We start from the raw sequence: 16353 nt of genomic DNA on the forward strand, positions 1-16353 counted from the left end.
ATTTGGGCTCTTAGAGTCCTCCCAGTAGTTTTTAAAGTTTAACGAACTAAACTTTCGTAAATAGTTTTTGTTTATTTTTGAAAGGGGGAGAACCCATTTTAAGCTGCCGTTTTACGGAGCCTTAGAAGCTTAGAGCTTGGTTGATGAGTACTAAAATTCCGGTATTTAAGGGAGTACAAACAATAAACCTACGTATATGTAACATATACACATAATCACCCGGCAAACCATTTGCCGTAGTACTATTTAGAATCAGGCATTGAATCAGCTAATGGTCTTTAAGAACAGATTTGAATCTAGATCCGTGCAATGAGCCATTCAATGATTCTGATGGTGTCTCAATTATAGGTAGCAGCACTTTTCCCAATGAGACATACCAATGTGGACCAATCAGCAATTTCGGATAAGCGGATAGCCGAATGCGAGACGAAGCGGATGTAAATGCTCGATTCAGAAATGAAAACGGAACGTTTTCTGCCCATTATTTGCAGCACAGTGTATCAGATGCATCGCTATATATATTTGACAAGTGCTCAAAAGATCATTCCGAGTTCATCGCCTGCGAATATTCAAATATACGTGTAACCCGAATCAAATCAAGACGCAGTGAAGCTATCAGCAATGGCCTCAGGCACAGCACATGGAAATCAAGTACATAATGCATTTCAATATACCCAGATAGTACTAGCTACATATTTACATGTGTATATAATATGAAAATTGCGCATTTCACTGTTGATTGGTAGCGCCAGATGAGGTTATAAAAGAGACCTGTTCGCGCCGAACGTCAGATTAGTTGCCGCCAAGTAGCACCGGAATCAATTACAACATGAAGTGGCTGTCGATTGCCTTCGTTCTGGGCCTTTTGGCCCTGGCTAGCGGTGAGTGGGAGGCCCCGTACTGAGGATTCCCGTACTAAGCAAGGATTTCTTTTCTATGTCTAGCCAACCCCCTGAGTCCCGGCAACGTGATCATCAACGGCGACTGCAAAGTTTGCAACATACGAGGCGATTAAGTCGTGAATCATGAAAAAAATAAAATAAAACAAACAAAATACATTTCTGGTGCAGTTTATTTAGCTATTCTTTTGGCCAGTCTGCATCCAGTGCATCACCAACAGCTTCTTCCCGTTTGCTTCCACCAAGGTCCATGTATTATAGTGGTATCAGACGTCAGCGGGGTTGCTGTGGAAATAGAAAAAGATTCCAAGTTAAGGATTACTAAGGCCAGAATTTGGTTGAGGTAGACACCAAAAATGTGTTGGCAAAACCCAACGACGATCATAGATAGCCATACGTTTACTTGTATGGCGGGCAAAGTCAAATCGGATTGGGAAATACCCCACGAAATGAACTTTTCCAATAGATAAGCCGCTGTACGTACTACTTTAAAGCAAATAGAGAAGAACCTCGTAATACGTTCATCTGTATCCCCCCTGTCCCTGAACCGCAAACCATGTCAGATAGAGACCATCTCAATTGGTCATTTTTGGGCAGTACTGCAAGGCTATCAGCCTTTATTATCAGCATTTCTGCTGGACATATGTAAATGCATACATTCCATAAGTACATACGAAATATACCAGCATCTTGGGGTATACCCTCGTTTATCAGTGAACAATTGTTGGTTGGAATTCGAAAGGATAATATGAGTATTACTTGGTTGGGTTGGGTTTCGTTGGGCCATTTTCTCAAAAAACACTACTATTTGTAATTAATCCTAAATTTAGTAGGATTTCTTCAGGTTTCCAATGCTTTCCAACAAGGTATCCCAGAATACCAGAAAGGGCTCAAAAAGGCTTTGAGAGCTGTATCTCCCAGTCAATTATTTTCCACCCAAAATCTTTTTACAATGGAAACTTTATTTATATATTAATTTTATTAGACATTTAACTAGCTGCAAAGATGATATAGTACTCCAAATACCATGGCTCCAGAAGTAAGGGCGTACGACATTGCCCCTGAACGGGGTTCCACGGGAATAACGATGGACTCGTCGCCATCTGGTCGATTGCAATCAATGCACTTCCCATTGATATACACCTTGCCGGGCGTGGCTGCAATTAGACAAAGAGAGTTGTTTCCTCTTAATAGAGATGTCACGTCACCCACTGGAATATCAATTACCGTTAACCACAGCCAGAAGGCAGCAAAGAAGCAGCACTGCTGAGGCAAGTCCGATCGATTTCATGCTCGGTTCGGGGCTGGGCTTGAACGGAATCTGTTTCCAAACAGACGAATGCCTTGTTCTTTTATATTGAAACTGACTATAGTATTGATCTATATTCAAGCGAATACATATGTACATCTATGTATTAATCGTACATATGTACATATATAAAGAAAGTTCCCTAGAAACGTTGTGAGTCGCTGCCACGGCCGCGACGCTACATTTATACTCAGTCAGTATGGCTCTCCTCCGTCAGAGGGCACACACATTCACGACGAAGAGTGTGTGAGAGATAGACACTGCACATTGATCTGTTCCTTCTGGCTATTACAATAATTCGATCTGATCCAGATTTTGCAGTCTGCTAGACATGCTATATATTGTTTTTTCGTATCTTCAAAATTGTGGATGCCACAGATTTTAGTTCCTTGTGGTTCAGTGTGATATCACAGGAGTCTAGATAGTTGCTGTAGCTCTAATAGTCTCTGAGAACTAAGCGTCAAGCAAGACGGACAGACAGACCTGGCTCTATCAACTGGTCATTGTAGTATATATATACTTTATTCAGTCCAATACGCTTCCTTCTGAGCGTTACACACAGCCATTTTCTGCACAAACCTAATATACCCCTATATTATTTTCGAGGTTGGGGTATAAACACACACAGTGTATTAAAATGGAATAGCTGAATATGTTACTAGTTAATTGTATTGAAAAAGTTCTAACCACAACTAAAAACCAACTACAAAAACTTTCCCTCATCAAATAATAATAATAGTATAGATACGATTTCATTTTAAAATATTTTTTATTCGTTTAGAAATTCAGTTTAAGGCTTAAGACATTATATTATGTGGCGGTGTGTTGTGTTCCGTCGTCCAATCCCTCCGACTGCGACTACCTTAAGCCCTCACATTGCACGTGCGGCAGTCGCCGTTGATGATGACATTTCCGGGGTTCAGTGGCGTGGCTACACACACAGAGAAATATTATAATTTAATTAAATTTAAATACACTTTTATATATTTTTGTCTCAACTCACCGTTAGCCAGAGCCGCCATCAGGCCCAGGACAAAGGCAAGCGAAAGGAATTTCATTGTGGATTAGTGAAGATTTGGTGCACGGCAGGCAGGCAACTGATGCCGAACGCCAGGTATAGCAAAGCTTTTATACCCCCAGAGCCCCCAGAGCTGGGGCTGGAGCCTGCACCGAATCAGTGGCTTATCAGTGGCTGGCTTGGGAAAAGGCATCGCATCCACTGGGAATTTCCGAGAACCACATCACCCCGACTCGGACAACCCAGACAAATTCCCCAAGTGCAGTGCGACGTCTCAATGAAATTGAGCGTAAACAAGTACTCGTACGGCCAGGGGCTAGATTCGATTCACGTGCTGAACTGAACCGAGATCGCAAACCTGATTTTGTTTTCCCAGTAAAACGACTTGTTCCACAAGCTAAATACCAACTTTAGTAGGTTCAATTCTGATGAATTAATAAACGTTTAAATTGAGTGTAAATCAAAACAAGCGATATACAAGTTTCAAAGTGAAATTTTTAGAATTTCTCTATGTTAAGCGCTAAAAAGAAAGAGACAGAGAGAGCTGTAACGGACGTTGTGGCATGGAAATAAATAGAGAATAAACGGAATGCAGGAATATGTTTTAAAAATTCCAAAAGTATATTGTAAATGCGACTAAATCAATAACCTGAAATGTTCTAGGGGGCAAAACAAGAGATATTCAAATCTGAGAGTATAATTTAAATAGTTTCGCCGAATATATAGAGAGAGAGAGAGAGAGAAGTGCAACAGGCAGTGTGGAATGGAATATGGTTTAAGGTGGCAAGAGGATAGACGGAAGAGGAAGATATTGTACAAGTTAGATACATATATATGTGCATATATTTATGTATTAACGAGGGGGAACGTTGTGAGTTGCTGCGGACACCGCAACTCTACAGTTATACCCGATACTAAGTCAGTATGGCTCTCCTCCGGCAGACGCCGCTAATATTAAACGACACGAAAAAGAGAGAGACAGAAAATCAGTCTGAGCGTGACGTCGGTGGCTGCGTAGCCACTGCAAATTGATTTGTTCCTATTGGCTATAAAAATGATCTGATCTGATCCAGATTCAGCAATCTGATAGATATGGTCATTATCTATGATTCTGCGTTTTTAGTTTTCTCGAATGTGCAATATTGTGGATGCAACAGATTTTCGTTTTTTGTGGGGGCGGAAGGGGGTGGGGCGAAATTCTGAGATATACGTTTTATAGTGAGATCTAACAGAAGTGCGGATACCAAATTTGGTTACTCTAGCCTTAATAGTCTCTGAGATTTGTGGATGCCCCAGATTTTCGTCCTTTGCGGGGGCGGAAGGGGGTGTGGCGAAATTTGGACACGAAACGGTCAAGGTCCGATATCACAGGAGTGTGGATACCAAATTTGGTTGCTCTAGCTTTTATAGTCTCTGAGATCTAGGCGCTAATGTTTTACTCTAAGCAAAGCCGCCTATGCTACGTGTGGGTTAGAGAGAGACAGGGCGAGAAAAAATGAAATTGTTTTCTTGATGCTGGCTATAATAATAATACGATCCAATTCAGATTCCGCAGTCTTAAAGATATGGTCATTCTCTACAATTCTACGTTTTTGGTTTTCTCATATCTTTAAAATTGTGGATGCCTCAGATTTTCGTCCTTTGTGGGGGCGGAAGTGGGCGGGGCGAAGTTTTGAAATATTTTTGTAGCAGTGACATATCACAGAAGTCTGGATCCAAAACATCGTTGCTCTAGCTCTTATAGTCTTTGAGCACTAGGCGCTGAAGGGGACGGACGGACGGACGGACGGACGGACGGACGGACAGACGGACAGACAGACAGGGCTAAATCGACTCGGCTATTGATGCTGATCAAGAATATATATACTTTATGGGGTCGGAAACGATTCCTTCTGGACGTTACACACATCCACTTTTACCACAAATCTAATATACCCCAATACTCATTTTGAGTATCGGGTATAAAAATGAGTACCAGGGACCACTATAGTGTCCCAATGTCAGGACTGGTTGTGTGTCTCTGTGTACAATTGGGTGCATATCAAATTACAGACAATCGTATATTTTTTTGGGTCAAGTCTTGCTAGATGTTATGCAAATCAAAGTATTTATAACAGAGAGTTTTTCCGAGAAGAAAGGGTATTTTTTTGCAGCTTGTTACAGAAAAATCTGAAATGCAACAGATTCAAACCAATAAACACTATACGAGTAGAGCAATCGTACTTTAGATGTTCTTTAGTCGTATACCGCCTCTGTAAGCTCCATTAAACTAAACTAGTACCGACCCATTAGTCCTAGATGGAGATGTCTAATGGAGGTGGAGTTACTCCTTTGTGGACAACATTATAACACCCTCTGCAAGGGTATTTAAGTGTCTTCCTGGGTTAAATGCGGAATGCAGAGTGAGGAAATAACTTTGAACGACAATTGTGTATTGATTCATTTAAGGTTTTATATTTGTTTACTGTTGCGTTGGTTCTAAGTTCTAGGTTTCATTTAGAGAAAGTGGTAGCATAAATATGGTGTATTAAGTTTGAGGTATGTTTATTTTGTATCTATGTATGGCCTTCGGTCGATATTCGGGGCAAGGGCGGCAGGCCCCTACTTTCCTCCATGGACATTGCAGTACTTGCAGTCGCCGTTGATGACCACATTGCCGGGATCGGGCGACAGGGGAACAGCTGGAAAATCGTAAATTATAGTAAATATTGAGGCGCTTATCAGGCGCTTAACTCACCATTGGCCAGGGCGAGCAGACCGAGCACAAAGACGGTGACAACTGAGAAGAACTTCATGTTGATGCTGGTTTTGGTTTGGGTTCTGTTTCTGGATCTGCTCTAGACTTGTTCTGGTTCTGGGCGAGTGCCTCAACTGATGCTCTCGGCCAGTCGGCAGCGATCTTATATAGTCAGCTTAGCGTCGGATCGAATACGCCCCACTCGGCTCGACTCGGTTCAGGTGCAGTGGGCTTTCAGATAACCCCAGACCCAGGCGGTCTTGGGAAAACACCGCTCGTCGCTCAGGCCGATAATATTATTATTTTGTTGCGTATTTGATTCTGGATTTTCCAGCGCACAGCGCCTATAGGGACGAAAATAAATATTGCAAGCGATGTCTTCATCGAAGCCCAAGTGGGAATTCTAGTGCGATTTCTTATCAAAAAGAGCCCACATACCCATCTTATAGAATCTCTGCTGCTGTTGGATTGATGGACTTGGCTTTAGGGTTAGTATTCGGATTTCAAACACATATGTTTCCTAGTTGATTTGCGATTGAGATTTCGTAATCTCAGTGAGCAAAAGTCATTAACAGTTCAGCTTTGTCTAGAAAATATCTATCTACATATGTACGTTTTCCAGTTCTAGTAAGCAAGCATTTACTTCGTCTTATATACGATTATTTGATGCATTTATTATAGAAAGATTACGGATCGTTCTGTCGATCGGGACGGGTATAAAAGAAACGTGTCTGGCAGGGCGGACAGTGCTCTAGCCAACTGCACACGCGCATTATGAAGTATTTAACGCTCTTGGCCGTTTTGCTCTTGGCCACGTTGGCCTTTGTCCAAGGTCAGTTTCCGTTCGCTGGCCACTAGACGCATCTAATATCTTTCACTCTGCAGCTGGCAAAGTGACCATCAAGGGCGAGTGCAAAGACTGTAACGATGGCCGTACGACAAGCACCACCCATAAGACACCACCCCGAGCACAAGGACGTCAGACGACGGCCAAGCCCAAGCCAAAGACCACTTCGGGGCGACGCCACCAAGCATCAGATGAGGATGACGACGATTCGGCTGGTGACTGGACATTGCAACAGTCGGCTGGCGGATCCCAGCACATAGGAAGGCGCCACAGACGCCAGTGGGAGCCTCGTGGCCAGTACATCAATCTGGGTGGAGCTGGGGGCGGAAACGGCCGAGTGACTACCATTGACTCTCGGGGCTATCCGGGAACCGTTGTGCGCAACGACGACTGCGTCGGTTGCAACATTCGGGGTTGAACCGGTGCACCGCGGTGCTGGGGCGACGACCTAAAAGTTGATCTAAATAAATTAATCAAAGCTCGATAGCTGTGAGCTTCGTGGAAAACTCATTTCAAAGAATTACCTGTAAATCTAACTGGTTTGGGGGCATTTTCCCAGTCTCGACTCGAAGCTGTTGAGAATGTTTAAAAGCGATCTGCTTTGCCGTGTTCCGACTACATTTCGCCTGCACACAGATCGAGAATGATGCATCTAAGCCTTGCCTTTGCTATTGGCGCTGTTCTGGTCTGCCTGGCCTCAGGTAAGCCGACGAGCGGGGGTCCCTTCCTAGCCCCTTCACATCCCTTTGTCTCTAATCCCAGCTGGAACCGTGGTCATCAACGGAAGCTGCAAGGATTGCAGTCCCCCCGTCGCCGAGACTGTGGTAGTCGGAGGCAAGGCCTACGAATCGGGCAAGCCAGGACAGGGCACCGTCTACATCAACTCCCCTGATGCCACTCCAGGTGCTGTTGGATCCACAGCAGAAGGTACTGCCAGTGGCTGGGACTATAAGGACTTCGATGTCCCCAACGAGTTTTGAGTTTGGCCTATAAATGAACGGCCCAAGGCCCCATCTAATGTACTCGTAACCGTGTGACATCAATAAAGGAGCATTCCGTTAAGGGAAAATATAGAACACCAATGAAACGATATTCAAAATTAGATTGGAGTTGAAAAATTGGATCGGAATTATTTGATAGATGGAAAAGATACAGCCATGGAAGGCTTCCGGCGTAAGCTCCAAATGAGCTCCAAATGAGTGCACTCGTTAGGACTCACCTTTCGATTAGTACTATATCGTATATATTACGCTTCAATCGGAGAAATCACTCTCTTCAATCTCCTGCTATGAACGGCAGGGTATCTAAAATTGGGGAAGGAACGGAACCAGCGGTTGTCTATAATTTCTGAGATATTATTTATATTCTACACTGAGAGAAAAATGGCATAGTGCAAGGAAATTACCCATTTTTAAATTAAATATTCCGGTTTTAAATACAAACATACTGAAATTAAATAGAGTACCATTTTATAAATGTATTAAAAAGTCTTTTTGATACTTCCCACATTTCATCAAAACATAAAACAAGTGAAAACACTTGAATTTTAATATTTCCTTAAATATTTAAATCTTAGTGAAAATATTGCCACTTCAGGGTTTTTCTATGCATTTAGTGCTTTAAAATGTACATATATTCATAGGGAATATTCATAGGTCTTCATTCTGGAATGCCTTTCTTTTTTGCATCTGGATGGAAGACACACCCACTGCCTACGAGTGCATTGCTTCTGCCTTGATTTTTCATATTATCAATTTATAATTATTATTTATTGATTTTATTATTCTTGTGTTTGTGGGTGTCGATAAGGTGTTCTTTCTTATCATTTCGGAGCTGATTCCACAGTCGAACAGCATGAACTCTTGAGAATTGAAACCTCAGCGTCTTTTAGCTCGGTCTGAGGGTTTTTTCTGTATTCTTTAAAAGCAGATCTATAAATATAGCAAAGTCTTTTACTTTCATCACATTCCCAAGTATAGTACTTTCCGAAAGTTTTAAAGAACAGCTTTAAAGCTTCATAACAGCCTCATTACTGGATAGGTTATCAAGTCACATGGGGGATTTATTTTTTTCACTGTCTCGGTTGGGAAAATCCACAGATTTCAATAAATTCTAGGTTTTTTTTTCTGTTCTTGCGTTACTCAGCCATGCAAATATGATTGAGCTATATAAAAAGTTCAGTCAGGGGCAAGTCTCCGTCAGTCTGTCATCTTATTTCTCGTTGCAATGAAGTTTATGCCGTTGTTGGTCGTCTCGCTGTTGGCGCTCCTCTCCCTCCTGGTCAGTGGGGGCGATGCACGTAAGTAGTGCTAGTGGCTGGCTTTTATTTGAAGAGTCCTCTGATAACCGTTTGATCCATTGCAGGCAGTACTTTGAAAATACCCAAAATTACCGTCAGAAATGGCGATATCATTGTTCACGGCAACTGCAATGGCTGTACGCTCCGTGCCACCAAAAACACGGCACAGTTATCAATAAAATTGAAGAGCAAAACCACCTACAGGGGTTAGGATAGATATACATCCATATAAGAGTGTATTTTAGTAGTGGAGCTTGTCTGATTCCTCAGCACTCTGTGTGTAAGCCTTGTGATAAGTTAATAAATGTACCTGAAATGGTTTTCAAGTTCAGCCAACGATTTTTGCACAGCTTATTATCTCTATTGCTCTTGCAGTTCTCTTCTTCTTTTACTTCCAACTCCTCGGTCAACGGTTGCGCTTGTCGTCTGTATATCCCGTTGCTGTACTCGTCTAAGCGAGAGAGAGAGAGAGACACTTGCTCAGAGATGATCGAAATGGACGAGAAAATGAGAGCGCGCGGGAGCGTCTTCCTATACGATGGTGAGTAAGGGCTGTGGGTAAGAAGAGGGTGATATATCAGTGAGAGTATCAGAGTGAGTATATAGAGAGCTTGATATAAAATATTTGATATCTGTAGCCAAAAAGGGCCCGTGCCCTAGCTCTCAATCGGTGCTGGTTCACCTGAGCGTGTCTTCACTGTTCAATATTAATAATATTTTATTGGACATGCCAAAATGCTCTCGTAAATTTGTCATTAAACTCAAGCTTGGCTCGTAAATCATTCCGGGCTAGAGCCCAGCTCATGCCTCATAGGTAGAACACATATTTCAGCAAAACGCATAAAAATTGCCATCATATTTGGCTTTATCCAGACCATGCCTCCCCCTCAGCCGGTGGCCAACCCGTACACGTGTTTTTCATTTTCCTTTCGTTGGCGGTTGGCTTCTCTGTCGAGCCACGTCCCTGTGTTCTTTGCCAACAATTTTATTACCAAGAAAAACCCAACGAAAGGCAAACCGCTGTGCTCCTGTAAATGACTCCCCAGGCACCTTTATATTGACTCGTAAAATTGCGACATTTAGTTGTGTGCCATCGCACCCCCAAAGCAACCCCCATCGTCCCTTTTGTTCTCTGTTCCCTGGTAACTTCTTGTCGTTTGTTCTTGTCGTTGGCCAGAGCCAGATCCGGACACAGTCCTGGAGCCGGGGCCGAAGCCGGAGCCGGAGCCTGGGTCGAAGGACGAGTTTCTTAACGTTTTAAATTTGATTTTTATTCGCCCGACAGTTGAAAGGCCGCCCCAGGCAGCCAGGCTACCCCGCCCCTGCCAGCGTGTCGCGCCATTGATTTCTTTGGCGGAAATTGGGTTTGCTTTGGGTGGAGATTGCAGAGAGCGCGACTCACGTGGGGAGGGAGGAAAGACTCAGCAAATAAAGCAGAACAAAAAATTATCATTGCAGACACTTGATAGATTTGTCATCGGCTCTACCTTTTGTTCATTTCTTTATTATTTGCCTTTCGATTCAGTGGATTCGAGTGGAAACTTCTGACAAAAATTTGATTAATTCCACTCTTGGTTGTGATGTCGCATGATTTATTGGATTTTTTAAGTACTCCATCGAGGGCGATGCGATTTTTCATAATTAAATTCATTTCATTTCGTCTGCTGTACGTCACATTGCGCATTCGCACAGTTGCACAAAAAAAATGTTTACCCTTACCCTCTTACCCATCGGCATTTCAATCGCATTATACAGACCTTCCCTCGTGCACCCAGCGGCTTCCTACCAGGAATGAAAGTGGCTTGCAATTTGTTGCCATTTTTTGCATTTCCGCTTTTTATTTTCATCTTGAACTCTTTTCAAGACGACAGGACGAAACGTTACTAAAGAGCTTTCATGCCAAAGCAATGACTGGGAGATGAGAAATGAACGTATTCCCTTCTCTGTGCTGGAATTGTCATTGCAATTATGACCCCTCGGGGCTAAACTTCTCTTGGAACAGATGACTGTGAACCGATTATACAATCGAACCCGAAATATCCGTTCCATCTTCCATCACACTCGCACAGCCGCATCGAGTGCTGGCCGGCGGCCACATGTCCTGGTGGCCAGCACAACAGAGAGGCCCACAGGAAAACAATTGGCAAGCCACACCCTCGGGCCACACACAACCCACAGTCCCAGCTCCAGCCCCACCTCCACCTCCTCCTCCTCCCAGATCAACTGGTCATTCAATTTTCCTGCCCCCCCCCCTTCCGACGACTGCATTATGCAGCTTACCTCGATTCTGATTTCATTTACGTAATTACCTGACCAGCTGCCTCTGCCTCTGCCTCTGTCTCTGCCTCTGTCTCTGCCTCTGTATCTGCATCAGGGCCAAGCATCGTTCGATTCTGCTGTGGTTGCTGCTACACTTGGAGAAAAGGCGCTCAAGTATGGATGGATGAGCTCGAACAAAGAGTATATGTTGGTATACCGTCACTCTACACTGATAAAAATGACATGTGTACAATTTTTTGCTACTTATCTTAAAGGAAAGTTATTAGTAGACTATTTCTGCCAGTGTCTGCCCCTGTATGGGGCATCGACAGGTCCAGATGAAGGTGGCCCCTGCTGCTGGCTGGGGAAACCGAGTTGATTAAATGCTGTAATTGATGGAATTGCGAATGGGAGAGATCCAAAGGTGTAAATGATCGGCTTGGTATGCCGCCTGGATAAACATGTCATTGTCGTTAGGCGATTGATGCCGGGTGACTGGATGAGCTCCAGGGTGATTTAGGATGGCTCTGGCGTTGGCCCTGCCTCCTCAGGGTCGTCGGACAGCGTCAACGGGCGTCAATCAAAGGAGCACACGGAATGCGAACGTATTTATTTCATAAATATTTGCGCCAAGGGTCGAGGAACGACTCCATGAAAAGGTCTACCCATTGTAGGAGGGGCACAGGTACAGGGGCAGGGAGCAGTCCGACACAAAAAAAGGTTGAAATAAAAAATGGTTTAAAAATTGAAAGGATTATGGGGTGAGCGGCAGCGAAGCGCGTTAATGTTGATGCCGCCGCGGGGCTGCACACGCAGGGAGAGGAAGGATTCTGGCCGGACCGGCAACGGCTCGGGTCGGGTCGGTTTGGGGCTTGGGGAACCACAAAGGCTGGAAACTGGGCTGGATCTGCTGGTATGTTGCTGGTGTTGCTGTCAGTCAAACAAACTGGGGGGAAAAAATCAACGACGAATGGCTACACACGACACAACCAAAAACGAGGCCCTGCCTCTGGGACTGGTCGATGGGATGGGGGGGGGAGGGCCACGTTGTTGATGGTCAACAATATAATTTGAACAGGAATGAAAAATAAACGGGGCAAACGAGGATACGGTGCCAGCGCCAGAGCCAGAGCCAGACCTGGACTGGAGACCCGTCCACGGAACACACACACATGCATAAAGTGTGCAATTTTTGTATAAATCAAATCAAATATGTGAACAAAATGTTTTTTATTTGGGTATTTTCTGCACCAAAGTTTTGAAAGGACTTTAAGCTCAGTGGAAAGGACCACAGCAGAATACAGAAAAGCCAGAAAGCGGAAATGTTATACAAATAAATATAACACAATATGAAGTACAATGCATGGCATAAAGAAACTCATTCCTGCTGTCAATTGAAAGGATATGTGCTGTAGTTACTCCAGAGAAAGGTCGAAATAAATAATAAATAACTTACGGGCTACCAAAGTAGAGTACGAAACAATCAAACAGCATCGACACCCACTGTGCAAATTAAGCTGTTTCAATCCTGTCATTCCGTGGACCACTGTGCATCGCCAGTGCCTCTCGCTTGCATACGTATTACGTACACAGTTCGGTTGGTTTCTCCCTCTCACGCCCGCTCTCTTGCGAGTTTCACTCCACTCCTAATACTGCTGCTGGCAGTTTGCTGGCAAACGGTAAATGTTATAACTGTGCTGAGGATTTGTCGCTACTGTTTGGTAGTGGAACAGCTGCCGCCTTTCGGCAGCTTCAGCTTCAGCATCGGCTTGACTCGGACTCAGACTCGGACTCGGACTCGCAAAACTCAATTTATTGTTGGCCGCCGCAAGCAGACGTTGCTTCTCCTTCTCCGTCGCTCACTCAACATTATCCATCTATCATATTTGCTATAGTTCTTCCTTCTGCCCTGCGGTTGTGTTTGCTCTGTCCCGTTCCGTTCCGTCCTGTTCTGTCCTGTCCTGTCCTGTCTTGTCCTATCCCTGGAGCAGCAGGACTTTATGTCTATTCTCGCTTCTCGGCGTTGACTGCTGGAAATTGAAAATCATAATCGCATCAACTTTCTGCACACAGTCCAGGCACCAGCAGCAGCGCACCGCCATCCACACTCGAAACTTTCTCTTTGCTCTCCGTCGCTGGCACAAAAATAAAAAGGAAAAACCAACCAACCCAGAATGTAGGCAACGGACAAACTCTGAATGCTAGAAAGATAATTTGTTGAGATTAGTTTTAGCTCTCAGTGTGTGTGTGTGTGTGTGTGGGTGTGTCTCGGTTAACCTCTGCTCATTGCGGCTCCCTTTTGTCAGATAAATAGACTGAGAGAGAGAGAGAAGAGAGCGGAAAAAGGAAAGCTAGGAGAGACAGTTGCTTAAGGAGTAACTTTTATGCATATAAATTATGTGCAAGTTGATTATAAAACAATGCAAAACTGGCAAAAACTTTTCCCGCTCAAGTACCATTAACTTTGATAGTTTTTAGGGGGATCTCTGTGCGGGACACAGAACCTCTCAATCACGAGTCCGTGAGTCCGTGAATCCGTGAGTCCTGAGTCGTCTGTCACGCAGACATCGCTGCCTGTCCCTGCTCCTTTCGACATTAAGTGGTGCCATCATCCCCTCCCCCTGCTGCTCTCTCACGCCATCAAAATTAGTCTCGCTCTGCTGGCCGTAAGCCCGCCATGATGTGGCAAGTTCCAGGTTCCATGCTCCGTCCACATCCATTTGCGGTTTTTTTTTTGTGCCATGTAATTGTCGATCCCAAGCGTATGCCAGGCCATTAACGTGCTGCCCTCCGCCGTTAACTGATAAGTTAGCCAGTTTGGACAGCAGATGTGGCTATATTAATTGGAGCCTAGAATGAGCAGGACTTACTGCTGCCAATCTGCCACTTTGTAGTAGTTACTATTCCTGGTGAAAGTACAACCATGGGATAAAATCTCGTTGGAATCTCTCTCTCTCTCTCAGCCAGTGAGTTCCCTCCTTACTAACGAGAACAATCACACATAATTATGATTATAACCGAAAATATCAGTACCAATGACTTCCCAGCTTCCCCCTAACGTTATCAACATGTATATGTGCCAACAAAAGCAACAGCGATCAAACTCACCAAAATGTTGAGAGCATAGTCGGGCAACATTTGGTGTGTTTCTACTCTTGTATATGGCGCTCTCCCTCTCTCTCTTGATTCAGAGTCTAGATATGAATAGAACGTAGATCTACCAAATATTTGACAAGCTGTTAAACAAATATTAATATAAAACTAAATAATATTGTGTTCTTATTTCGGCCCCGCCCCATCCACATATCGATACCGATCAACGATAAGTCGAATGTAGCACATAGCTGAAGGCCTATACACCACACGATATAACAGCACCAACTTCTATTTAAATCTGCCCCTAAACAACAAAAACAACATCGTTTACCTTTAACATGAATTTATGATTGAAATCTCTCTGTTCTGATATTATTTGGTCTCAAACTCCACAATGCGAACCAATTTCCTTCCAAAAGTAACCACACATATACTTTCCATCTAAACGCATTTAGTAATGCACCCATAGGGTTAAATTTGTAGTCAGTGCGACAGCCGTGAAGCTGGGTTCAGTTTTGAACAAACTCATCATAATCATGGCATTAACATTAACATCATCATTAAAGTGGCCAAGGGGGCCATAAAAATGAAAATGAAATCAACGTATTAACTGCGCAACGCACACAGATACACAGATACAAAGATAAAGATACAAGCACAAGGATAAGCTGGCTCACGCCACACGGAAAAGGCAGCGAAATAAAATCAATTCAAATAAAAAGCATAAATACGACCACAGGAAATGAAAATGACGACAAGGACTGCGGCAGAGCAGCCCAAGGGCACGGTTAAGGGTGAGTGGCATTGGGAGGGGGAGTGAGAGTGGAAGTGGAAGTACAAGTGGCAGGGTGAGGGTGAGGGTGCGGCTCGAAGGGTGCGTGCGGCTCGAAGCGGTGGCGCAAGGGGCCTGGAAGCGTGGGCGGCAACATGTAAGCGCACATTTTACGGCACAAGCATTTTTGCTTAATAAAATGTTAAGTGGGGGAGAAAAAGCGACAGACAAAAAGCAGCTACAGTTGATGAAGGGCAAACGGGAAACAGAGAGTGGGGGCGGGTGGCAGAGTGGCAGGGTGGAGGAAAGTGGAAGCGGGGGGGCCCGCCCAAAGGACGAAGAACAAGCGACAGACTGACGCAATGACTGACAGAACAACAGCAGCAGGAGAAGCAGGCGAAGCAGGAGAAGCAGGAGAAGCAGGAGCAGCAGAGAGCCGGAGTCGAGTCTGACAGAGGCAGAGTCGTAAAATTATATTTACAACACAAACAAAGCTGTCGACAAGGGGGCGGAGAAGCAGTAGGACGATGAAGACCAACACAATGATAAGCATGAAGCGGATGAGAGTCTCACACACACAAACAGACACGTACAGACCGACAGAGACAGAGACAGAGGCAGAAGCAGAGGCAGAGGCAGAGGCAGAATAGCGCCAGCAAAAAGGGCGACGTTTGGTTCGGCCTCTCGCTTCGTTTGCTTTGGTTCGGCATGTTGCCACGGGGAGAGGGGGGGGAAATGGGGATGCGAGATGAGACGAACAATTTCCCGCACTCAAAAAATAACAATGGCGCGTTGAAAATATCCGCTTCCGTTTCGAAAGCTACCGAAAGGAAAACAGCGCCAGAGCAGACAGAGCGACGGAGAGACAGTCGCACGGCAGCTGCGGCTTGGGTCCTGGCTTCCCCGTCACATTCCCCAAAAATTTAATTCAATTTGAGCACAATGAAATCATATTTTGCAACAAGCGTGGCGGCGGCGGCGGCGGCGGCGGCTGAGCGGGGAAATGGATATGGGAACTGTCAAAATCGCAGCCAACGGAGCTGACAACTGGGGAAACGCTTTTCATTTTCCCCCATTTTCGATCAGTACGAATGACCAGCCAAGGCCCCATAAGCCG

At 44.5% G+C, this 16353-nt stretch overlaps 7 protein-coding genes across 7 annotated transcripts; 4 read left to right on the forward strand and 3 right to left on the reverse strand.

Moving 5' to 3' along the window:
- Positions 1-772: 772 nt before the first annotated feature.
- On the forward strand, positions 773-1058 carry LOC108158280 (immune-induced peptide 3-like). Its single transcript, XM_017290515.2, has 2 exons — positions 773-881; positions 945-1058. Exons 1-2 carry the CDS (start codon positions 830-832, stop codon positions 1013-1015), a joined length of 123 nt encoding a protein of 40 aa, XP_017146004.1. The 5' UTR covers positions 773-829; the 3' UTR covers positions 1016-1058.
- Positions 1059-1841: 783 nt separating this feature from the next.
- Positions 1842-2237, reverse strand: LOC108158332. Its single transcript, XM_017290573.1, has 2 exons — positions 2127-2237; positions 1842-2056 (listed from the first exon to the last, which is right to left on the reverse strand). The coding sequence occupies exons 1-2, from the start codon at positions 2188-2190 to the stop codon at positions 1893-1895; spliced, it is 228 nt and encodes a 75-aa protein (XP_017146062.1). The 5' UTR covers positions 2191-2237; the 3' UTR covers positions 1842-1892.
- Positions 2238-2963: 726 nt separating this feature from the next.
- Positions 2964-3322, reverse strand: LOC108160853 (immune-induced peptide 3-like). The gene is made up of 2 exons (XM_017295111.2): positions 3212-3322; positions 2964-3139 (listed from the first exon to the last, which is right to left on the reverse strand). Exons 1-2 carry the CDS (start codon positions 3264-3266, stop codon positions 3072-3074), a joined length of 123 nt encoding a protein of 40 aa, XP_017150600.1. The 5' UTR covers positions 3267-3322; the 3' UTR covers positions 2964-3071.
- Positions 3323-5744: 2422 nt separating this feature from the next.
- LOC108160852 (immune-induced peptide 2) lies at positions 5745-6107 on the reverse strand. Its single transcript, XM_017295109.2, has 2 exons — positions 5964-6107; positions 5745-5907 (listed from the first exon to the last, which is right to left on the reverse strand). Exons 1-2 carry the CDS (start codon positions 6019-6021, stop codon positions 5828-5830), a joined length of 138 nt encoding a protein of 45 aa, XP_017150598.1. The 5' UTR covers positions 6022-6107; the 3' UTR covers positions 5745-5827.
- Positions 6108-6684: 577 nt separating this feature from the next.
- LOC108160850 lies at positions 6685-7289 on the forward strand. The gene is made up of 2 exons (XM_017295107.2): positions 6685-6795; positions 6849-7289. Exons 1-2 carry the CDS (start codon positions 6738-6740, stop codon positions 7226-7228), a joined length of 438 nt encoding a protein of 145 aa, XP_017150596.1. The 5' UTR covers positions 6685-6737; the 3' UTR covers positions 7229-7289.
- A 112-nt stretch (positions 7290-7401) lies between these two features.
- Positions 7402-7897, forward strand: LOC108160851 (immune-induced peptide 23). The gene is made up of 2 exons (XM_017295108.2): positions 7402-7511; positions 7573-7897. The coding sequence occupies exons 1-2, from the start codon at positions 7454-7456 to the stop codon at positions 7788-7790; spliced, it is 276 nt and encodes a 91-aa protein (XP_017150597.1). The 5' UTR covers positions 7402-7453; the 3' UTR covers positions 7791-7897.
- Positions 7898-8998: 1101 nt separating this feature from the next.
- Positions 8999-9445, forward strand: LOC108158311. The gene is made up of 2 exons (XM_017290551.2): positions 8999-9109; positions 9175-9445. The coding sequence occupies exons 1-2, from the start codon at positions 9037-9039 to the stop codon at positions 9318-9320; spliced, it is 219 nt and encodes a 72-aa protein (XP_017146040.1). The 5' UTR covers positions 8999-9036; the 3' UTR covers positions 9321-9445.
- The last annotated feature ends 6908 nt before the right edge of the window (positions 9446-16353 follow it).

Source organism: Drosophila miranda, chromosome 3 (genome assembly GCF_003369915.1).
Source record: "Drosophila miranda strain MSH22 chromosome 3, D.miranda_PacBio2.1, whole genome shotgun sequence".
In the NCBI taxonomy this organism is placed as follows: Eukaryota; Metazoa; Arthropoda; class Insecta; order Diptera; family Drosophilidae; genus Drosophila; species Drosophila miranda.